General features: G+C 38.7%; 1 protein-coding gene across 1 annotated transcript; it reads left to right on the top strand.

Annotated features, from left to right (window-relative positions):
• Positions 1–3,025: 3,025 nt before the first annotated feature.
• Positions 3,026–9,695, top strand: LOC101693967 (olfactory receptor 7A17-like). The gene is made up of 3 exons (XM_013060462.2): positions 3,026–3,038; positions 4,349–4,436; positions 8,708–9,695. Exons 1-3 carry the CDS (start codon positions 3,026–3,028, stop codon positions 9,693–9,695), a joined length of 1,089 nt encoding a protein of 362 aa, XP_012915916.2.
• The last annotated feature ends 509 nt before the right edge of the window (positions 9,696–10,204 follow it).

Genomic DNA, 10,204 nt, shown 5'->3' with positions numbered 1-10,204 from the left:
TGCCCACTGGTGTCTTCTGCCCCTGTAGAGATCCAGACCTTGTATTATTCTGATCTCAGGCTTATTTCATGGGTGGTCGGAGTTCTTTGGTAGGTAATCAGCTCACTTTAGGGTACAGGTTGAAAGGGCGCCTCCTCCTACTTCCCCACCATCTTGTCTCCCCCAATTTCCTTATTTCTAAAGGCAATGTGGGTTCATTACCCCAACTTCAGAAATGTTGTGAGGAATAAATGAAATGCATACAAGCACCTAATGAGTTCCAAGAAAACATTCAAGGTTAAGAGTATAGTTATGGATATGTGTGTGCACATTGTATATATCTACCAAATAAACACATTCATAAACATTTATGTAGACACAGACTAATTTATTTTATTTTTTATTAACATATGATGTACTATTTTTTTGAATGGTACAGGTCTGTGATTCATCAGTCTTACACAATTCACAGCACTCACCATAGCACATACCCCCTCCAATGTCCATCACCCAGCTACCCCATCCCTCTCACCTTCCTCTCCACCAGCAATCCTCAGTTTGTTTCCTGAGATTAAGAGTCTCTAATCATTTGTCTCCCTCTCTGGTTTCATCTTGTTTCCTTTTTCCCTCCCCTCCCCTATGATCCTCAGTCATCTTTCTCAAATTTCAGAGAGACTGATTTAAATCCCATCTATTGTGTTGAAAGAAAACGTGAAAGTTAGAGGAGATACAAATGAAACAAACATTTGCATCAACATAATATAGAAAAAAAAATGAGGAATTTTGACACAAACATTTAAAATAAAATAGGTGATCTTAATTTTAATAATAAATTGCTTTTCTATCTCAAATCTTCAAAGGCCTAGAGTCAAAACCACATTTGCATTTCTGCAGTGGGAAATCACCATCCAGCTAATGGGAAAGAATATCTCCAGATTGAAACTGATTTTCTCCTTCCATTTAAGGTGGGATTGCAATACCAAATACCTTCATCCAAGGGGAGTTCACTGAATGAGTTGAAAGGCTCAAACTCCATTCCTACAAGCAACATTTTTCTGAACAAATGTCTGTTTTTAATTCCTGCTATAATAAGCCACCACAGAAATGGCTTAAAACAAAGATTTATCACAAGTTTCTAGAAAGTCAGAAACCTGAAATGGGTCTCATTGGGCTACAATTAAGAAATCTGCAAGTTGTGATCCTTCTGGATACTCCAGAGAAGAATTCACTCTCTTTCTTATTTCACTTTTCACTGGCTATCTGCCTTTCTTTTAATTTCTTTTCAGAATAACAGAATTCATTGTTTATGTGCCACACCCAATGCTCCATGCAATCCCTGACCTCCATAATACCCCCACCTGGCTCCCCCAACCTCCCAACCCCTGCCCCTTCAAAACCCTCAGATTGTTTTTCAGAGTTGATAGCCTCTCATGGTTTATCTCCCCTTCCAATTTCCCCCAATTCCCTTCTCCTCACCATCTCCCTATGTCCTCCATGTTATTTGTTATGCTCCACAAATAAGTGAAACCATATGATAATTGACTCTCTCTGCTTGACTTATTTCACTCAGCATAATCTCTTATCTGACTCTCTTGTTTGGTGGCCCTTCTTCCACCTTCAAAGCCCACAGCCCAAAGTCTGAAAATGTCACTCTGATTCCAATTCTTTGTCCTCCTTCTTCCACATTTAGAGTGCCATTGTGATTACACTAGTCCATCTGGATAATCCAGGTTAATGTTTTTATACTGAAATCGGTGATTAGTACCCTTTTTCCATCTTCTGGCTAATTCTCCTTGCAAGAGAAACAAACATTTTCAAATGCTCTTTGGATTAAGAAGTGGACATCTTTTGGAAGCCCATATTCTGCCTACTATAAAGTCTTCTTCATATATAAATTTTCTGATGCCACTTAAGAGCCTTTATATAAAAGAATTGAACACAGAATATATCAAACCCTATAGACATATGTGAAAACCTTTTTTTTTTTTTCAAAATTACAAACACAGAAGATTCCTTGTGGAGAAGACCTAAAACTATGTACCCATCTTCTAATACAGGAACACAGCCTTGATCTCAAACTGTGCCCCATGGACTTGGATCTATGCATCAACACCAATAACTTGTTAGAAATGCTGAGTCCCTAGGCCCACAGGAGACTGATGAGTCAGAATTTGTGTTTTAGCTACAAACTTTGATGATTTGTATGCATAATGAAGGTAGAAAAGTGCTGCTCTATAATCATATTCCTCACCTTCCCAATGTTTATATTTGGAGCTGGATAAATATTTGGGATTATAAATGTTTAGTTGCATCCTTTCAGACATGACCCAAATATCCCCAAAGGTATATCATGTCTGGTTGAGAACCATTGTGCCAGAGTTTGAGACAAGAAACATTGTGACAGAATTCCAATCAAGGCTTCTTCCAGTACTACAGTTATAACTGTGATATTGTAATTTATGCTAAAATATATATATATATATATATATATATATATATATATATATATTTTTGGTCTTCATCCCCATTTCCAGCATAGAGCTTCTAAAAATTTGAATTTCCTAAGTGATGAGAGCCATAAAGATGTCTTTCAGCAGGTTAATGAAGTGAGTTTAGGAAAGTACCTATGGAGAGGGGCAGCTTGCCAGGAGGACCAACAATGTGATTAGAGAACCAGAACTTCAGTTCCCATTCCCTCACTTCCTGGGATGGGAGAGGGGCTGGAGATGGAGTCTCATCATCAATGATTTAATCAATCATGTCTGTATAAGGAATATTCCATGAAACCCAAAAGAATGATTCAGAGAACACTCAGGTTGGTGAACATATGGAGAATGGTAGAATGGTATACCTTGAGAAGGCATGGAAGCCCCATACATTTTCCCTATACCTTGCTTTATGCATCTCGTCCATCTGGAATCATCTCCCCCCTGAGGCAGCATGGTACAGGAGGGAAATACTCAAGAAACACACATAAACTTAGGAATGCACAAGGTCACCTACTGAGTACATCAGGTGACCACCTGAGGTCAAACCTGAGGTGAGCATGTGGATTCTTGGTAGAGAAGATCTAAAAATAACTATCCCTGACTCAAACACTGAACCACAGCCTTATTACTCAAAGACTGGTTTATAGACCAGGACTGGTAGCATCAGTAGCAATTGGGAAACAGTTGCAATTACAGGATCTCTGAGCCTCACCCATATTCTGCCAAATCAGAATCTGATATTGAACAGGATCCTCAAGTGAATCAAACACATGTTAGTGTTGTAGAAGTTCAGGTCTAAAATAGTGTTTCTCATCCTCTTCACTGTTGACTTTTGAAGTAGATAATTCACTGTGGTGGGGGTCATCCTGTGCATTGTGGGATATGGGGCAGCACCACTGGACTCAAGTCTCTAGGTGCCAGTAGCACCTCCCTAGTTATGACAACCAAGATTTCTTCATATGTTGTTAAGTGTTCTCTGGAGGCAAAATTGCCACTGGTTGAGAACCACTGACCTATAGTTTGAGAACTAGACATATCTTGGTGGAGTTCCAGTCCAAGCTCATTCCTCCCTCAACTCTTAACTCTGGGTAGCTCATTTGACACCTCTGAACTCCACTTTTCAAGTGTAGATTAAGGTTAATTATAGTACAGACCTTACAAAGTGGACTTTGCAAAAATGAAAAAAAAAATCCAAATAAGATCCTACCTCAGTGTATGGCACATAAAGCAATCCAAATATCTTATAATTAACAAACATTTAAAATTGAGCACTAAACAGCAATTCTGAATTTGCGTCATCAGTATGACTCACATGATTGATCAGTCAAAAGCATCATGAAGACAAGGGCACTGTATCCATATGTTTATCACAAATTAACATACCCCTTTCAACTGTTGAATAGAAGAACAGAAATTTTCTAGAGATATAAGGAGATCTTCTCTGCCATAAAACAGTAGATTGGAGGTCCATGAGACGTGGATAAGCAAATTCCTCAGTCTTGGATTTGGAGAAAACATTAACTAAAAACTGGGATAAGATGCAAAGTGGTTAGAGCTCTGGAAGGCAGGCAAGATTGTGGAGAAGGTAATAATAACTAGATTCACCTGATTACTAATCTGGTCTCCTGGGAACATAGAATTGGCAGGAAAAAACTTTTTTTCCATCCATACCAGTGGCCCACAGGGGAATAATATGCTCAGAGGTGGAGGTAACAATGCAAACAGTGCCTAATGACCAGGGACAGAGATCTGTAAATATCTCCGCTGCTTCAATCTCTTACCATGGTGCATCCTTGTGTGGGAAAGGATATGGTTCTTGTTTTGGGGTACTCTGTCTGGCTGGGGGACCCATGCTTCACTCCTTCCTGCTGTCCTTTCAGGAAACAGAGCTTCTGACTCCATTGTCAGCTATCCAGGGACAAATTTGGACCTCCACACAGAGACTTTCATCCTGCAGACCCAACCCAGGTGAGTATCAGAGCTCAGCCGGTATTTCAGGAAAGGACCAGATAGAATGGATCCTGACACTCTTTACCTGAGGTCAACTGAGAGCCCAACCAGCCTATTCCAGAGTCAAGAGACTATATTTTTGTTTGCTGGGTTGACTACTAAGCTTAAAAATAATTAATTTAGTATATTTTATTAGTTATATTTTCTAAAGAATATAGATCTTCAAATTATTATGTTTCTTATTTCAGCTTAAAGATTTTATTTAATTATTTGAGAAAGAGCAAGAAATAAAGAGCATGAGCAGGGGGATGTGGGTGGGGGAGAAGCAGATGTCCCCCTTAAGAAGGGACCCTGATGTGGGACTAGATCCCAGGACCCTGTGATCATTACCTGAGCCAAAGTTGATGCTTAATTGACTGAGCCACCCATGCACCCTATTTAATATATTTTAGAAAGAAGTGTTCATTGGACTCAGCATTATAAGATCATGGTTAACAATACATGGTGGGAACCAAGAAAGACTGTGGACTCTGAGGAACTAACTCAGGGTTTTGGAGGGGAGGGGGTGGGAGGTTGGATGAGCCTGGTTGTGGGTATTGTGGAGGCCACATATTGCATGGAGCACTGGGTGTGATGCATACACAATGAATTCTGGAACACTGAAAAGAAACTTAAAAAAAATAAAAATTTTTAAAAAATACACGGTGGGAATGGAAGTGCAGTTGGATGAGACAATGTAAGGACTAGGGGGCATAAAGTGGTTCCAGTGAAATTAGAATATATTCAAGGATTTTTGCAGCTAAGGGAATAGGGAAACAAGGCATTAGGCTTGGAGGTATGAGCAGGGAGCAAGAACTTTTTTTTTTTAATTTTCAGGTATTGGTATATTTAGTTTGTTCTGTACTTATTAGAAAGATCCAGCCCCATGGAAGGTAATACTACTTTGTGACAGTAGTTTTTGAGACATACATTTTACAGTATCATCTCTCCCACTGATATTCCCTGGGGGGAGTGGGATGTACCTAAATGCAAAAAGGGATATGCCAAAGAGAATCACTTTGACACTATTTTATTACTGAGGAGGCTAATATATTTTTTTGCTTTATTTTCCATTTACTTCCTGTATGCAAATTGTTTTCACAAGTACATTGCTTTCATCTACTGGGAATCTGGTGTCTATATTGTATTTTGGTTACATTCTTTAAAAAAAAAAAAAGAATGGTAATTTTTTCACCAAGCTTGCTGTTTGCCTCTTACTCTTTGTATTGTATATAGATGTGTTGATGGGATTCAGTGACAGCCTACCTATTTCGTGTGGTCAAATCTATCAGTTGGTCACATCATGTTCCCCTCCTTGCTTTCAAGTACTGAAATTCTTCTGCATTCTTAGTAGTAAGAGTTGATTTTTATACATATTGTCATCTTATTGCACATCTAATAGTCCCTATTTCTACCATTGTATATTTTGGAATTAGATTTGTTTGTTTGTTTGTTTGTTTTTAATAACAACTGCCTTCTGACATTATGTGAAACACACTTTTTTGTATTCAACTAAAGATCTTTTGCATCTTTATCATAAGCATGATTGAGTCCCTTCATGGTCACATATGACAAACTACAATTTTAGCTACTATCCCTTGCAATGTATATTAAGAGGATGTTTTCCTATTCTTTTATCTCCAAGCTTTCACTTCATTTTATCCTGAACAAGAGTCCCATGTTGATGTGATTGTCGCTATTGAATATCTTGTTTGTAAGATGTTAGTATTAGACTATTGTTCATTTTGTTGAAGACAATTATTTGAATCCACCATATTTAACTTGATTTATTTTCCCTAGCATTCTATTTAATGAATTCTCATTTCTTTTAAACGTGTTTCTATATAAATGTGCACTTTTGTGAACACAAAGAGTCAAACAAAGCAAGAGATGCCCTGCTCCTTTGGATCATAGGTTATAATGGAGAACAGGGAATTAAGTGCTAGCATAGCACAAGGTCTTCAAGGATAAATCATATATAGGAATGGGATAGATTGTCACAGAACATGCCAGACTTTACAGAGTATGGTCTAACAAGGTTTCTTCATGACAGACAAGGAACAGAAAACCAGGCCAAGTGAGGACCCATTGGATTTTGTGTCAAACAAAAATCAAAACCCAAAGCCCATCATAACAAAGGAAGGAATGTCATTAAGGAAAATAAGAAGACCCAAAATCATCCACAATTATATCAGGGACATGGGGTGGACCTCATGAGGAGGACAGTGGAGCAGTCAACATAGGATCCCTGGAGTCTGATGTAACCTAAGCACTCACACTGACAACCTTTTCTCTCTGCAAACTGGTCTTCTGATAGACTCTTTATTGATACTCTTTTCCCACATTAGCCACCACTGGACTTCTACTAAAACCATTTTTTTTTCTTTTATGAAGTGGATTCCATTTTTTTCTTTACTGTCCACAGTAAGCATGCCTTTTACATTAAGATGAAGCATGTACGCACATGCAAACACACAAATCCCCATATATGTACACACACACACATATAAACACAACTGAACAGAGAATAGCCATTGATACACTAAGAGGAAGGAACTCTATATACGCTATGGAGTATTATGTCTCCATCAGAAAGGATGAATACCCAACTTTTGTAGCAACATGGACGGGACTGGAAGAGATTATGCTGAGTGAAATAAGTCAAGCAGAGAGAGTCAAATATCATATGGTTTCATTTATTTGTGGAGCATAACAAATAGCATGGAGGACAAGGGAAGATGGAGAGGAGAAGGGAGTTGAGGGAAATTGGAAGGGGAGGTGAACCATGAGAGACTATGGACTCTGAAAAACAATGTAAGGGTTTTCAAGGGGCTGGGGGTGGGAGGTTGGGAGAACCAAGTAGTGGGTATTAGAGAGGGCACGTATTGCATGGAGCACTGGGTGTGGTGCAAAAACAATGAATACTGTTAAGTTAAAAAGTAAAAAAAAAGAGGAATGAACTCTGCTCAACTTTATATATATATGGACTCAATCTATTGACCATCTTAGTAGGATGAATACCACTACCGCCATTATTCTGGTAAGAATATTACAATTTTAGAATGAGTTTGTTGTCTTCCCAAATTCAAATGGCTACTGTGTGGTAGATCCAGGATTCAAAATTCATTAACTAATCACAAAATTTTGCATTAAATATCATTTGGGAAAATATATTACCATTTAATCTTGGCTAATACCCTCTATTTTTGTACCTTGTGTATTTCCTTTAGTCAATGTGTTTTCCTTTTATTCATACATCTAGTGGGTGTTCATACATTAAGGTGTCTTGACACCATAAATATATCACTCTTTTCTCTTTTGGACTAATGGGTTTTTGCTGCCTTATTAGTTATTCTGGGCATCAAGGGGTTGGAAGGCAGCCAGAACCAGGGAATATTTCATGTCTTCATGATCTCTCAGGGACCATCTGGACTTATTAGACCTTTCTCCCCCTTCTTTTTCTCTTCCTTTAAAATTTTTGTAGTTCTCTAAATACAGGAAAAACTGGTCATATTTAAATAAAGCACCAAGTTATATGTTCATGGGAGTCTTACCAACTGGAATGTGGGGACTTTTCTATATTCCTTTGGGTAATGATAACTTGATGCTGAGATCTTAACTAATATCATTTCTTTCCTAAATATGTAGCTGGAGGTGAGAAGAGCCTGGTAGTTACATGGCCCCAGGAGTCTGTTGTGTCCCAATATGGTACCCTTAAAATACAGCCTCCAGAGTGTTAACCAACACTTGAAAATAAGGAATGGATCCATATTTATTAACAGTTTTTCTAGGAGAAAAATTAATGAAGTGCAAGGAATATCACATGAATGAAAGACTCCCTTCCTTCTTGAAATCTCAGGTGCCACCTTGTTCAACATTCCCTGACATCATCACTCATCACTCTCCCTCTTGCTGGTCTCCTGACCACACTAGCTCCATTTTTAGACCTGTCTGAAACAAGTACTTTCCTCAGGCCTTTGCACTGGCTCCTTTTCCTGCAGGGCACATATCCTGCAGATAAACTTGTGTCTTCTCTGCAGATTTCCCTGAGGTCTGTCTTCAAATGTCACCTTGTGTTGAGGTCTTCCGAAGTCCCAGTAAAGGGCACACCTCATCCAATTTCTTTAATCCAATTTCTTTAATGTCTGCATTTTTACCTATGTAAATATATTTTCCCATGTAAATATAGCACTTCTGCCATGTTACTAATGTCTGTGCTAAAAGTAATCATTTTTTTTCTTAATTTCAAGTCACTACAACCATGACACAGGGCATGGCAATGATACCCAATTTTCAGGATTTCTTCTTCTGGGATTATCAAACAAACCAGAACTGCAGCTCCCCATATTTGGGCTTTTCCTCTCCATGTACCTGATCACTCTGTTTGGAAACCTGCTCATCATTCTGGCTGTCAGCTCTGACTCTCAAATCCACACCCCCATGTACTTCTTCCTTGCCAACCTATCCTTTGTAGACATCTGTTTCACAACCACCACCATCCCAAAGATGTTGGTGAATATACAGACGCAGAGCAAAGTTATAACCTATACAGGATGCATCAGCCAGATCTGCTTTGCCTTACTCTTTGCAGGATGGGATGACTTACTCCTGGCTGTGATGGCCTATGACCGTTTTGTGGCCATCTGCCACCCCCTGCAGTACACGGTCATCATGAACCCCTGGCTCTGTGGAGTCCTGGCTCTGGTGTCCTGCATCGTTAGTGTTCTGAATTCCTTATTACAGAGCTTGATGTTGTTGCATCTTTCCTTCTGTTCAGAGGTGGAAATCCCCCACTTCTTCTGTGAACTCCATCAGATGATCCAACTTGCTTGTTCTAATACCTTTCTTAATGACACAGTGATATATGTTTCAGCTGTACTGCTGGCTGGTGCTCCCCTTGCTGGGATCCTTTGTTCATACTCTAAGATTATTTCATCCATAAGAAGAATCTCATCAGCTGAGGGCAAATACAAAGCATTTTCCACCTGTGCATCTCACCTCTCAGTTGTCTCCTTATTTTATTGTACGGTCCTGGGAGTGTACCTTAGCTCTGCTGCTACCCAGAGCTCCCACGCAAGTGCAGTAGCCTCAGTGATGTACATGGTGGTCTCACCCATGCTGAACCCCTTCATCTACACCCTGAGGAACAGAGACATAAAAGAGGCTCTAGAAAGATTCTTCAGGAGGGCACCTATAAAAGGGACAATTGTCCTGGTGGTGAAGAAGTGCCTTGACTGAAGGACTCAAACCCATGATTTTTTATCATTGTGACATAGAATCTGCTCCTTTTTCCAGAAACTTCTATTTCTTACAATTCAACTTCTCTATTCAATTTCAGAATACTTCATTTAGTAAGCTTTCTGCTCTGTCTGAAAAACAGACAATTTACCACTAGGTACATTCTCATATGTTCCCACAGTTCTTCCCAAGCTTGGATTAGTTACATTTAGACTGGATATTATAATTGAAGAATAAAACTGAAATATTCAGTGCCTGTACTTCTTTAAAAAAAAAAGAAATATTTGAAAGCTGTTTCTTTTACAAGACCACTTTGATATCTGAAAAATTATTTCTTTTCAGATGGCATATATCATGCCAAGTAAAATTTCCCTAGACTTACTGAAGGAATAATCATGAGTTGTATTACTTATATGGATAAAACTAACACTTGGTATCTAAGGCCATTTATATAATTTCACCATAGAGGAAAATACAAAATCAGTTTTCACATTGGGTCTGCTATCATT

Source organism: Mustela putorius, unplaced genomic scaffold (genome assembly GCF_011764305.1).
Source record: "Mustela putorius furo isolate JIRA1106 unplaced genomic scaffold, ASM1176430v1.1 tig00000095_pilon_pilon_pilon, whole genome shotgun sequence".
In the NCBI taxonomy this organism is placed as follows: domain Eukaryota; kingdom Metazoa; phylum Chordata; class Mammalia; order Carnivora; family Mustelidae; genus Mustela; species Mustela putorius.
The sequence above is the reverse complement of the archived record's forward strand: the minus strand, read 5'-3'. Positions and strand labels throughout refer to the sequence as shown.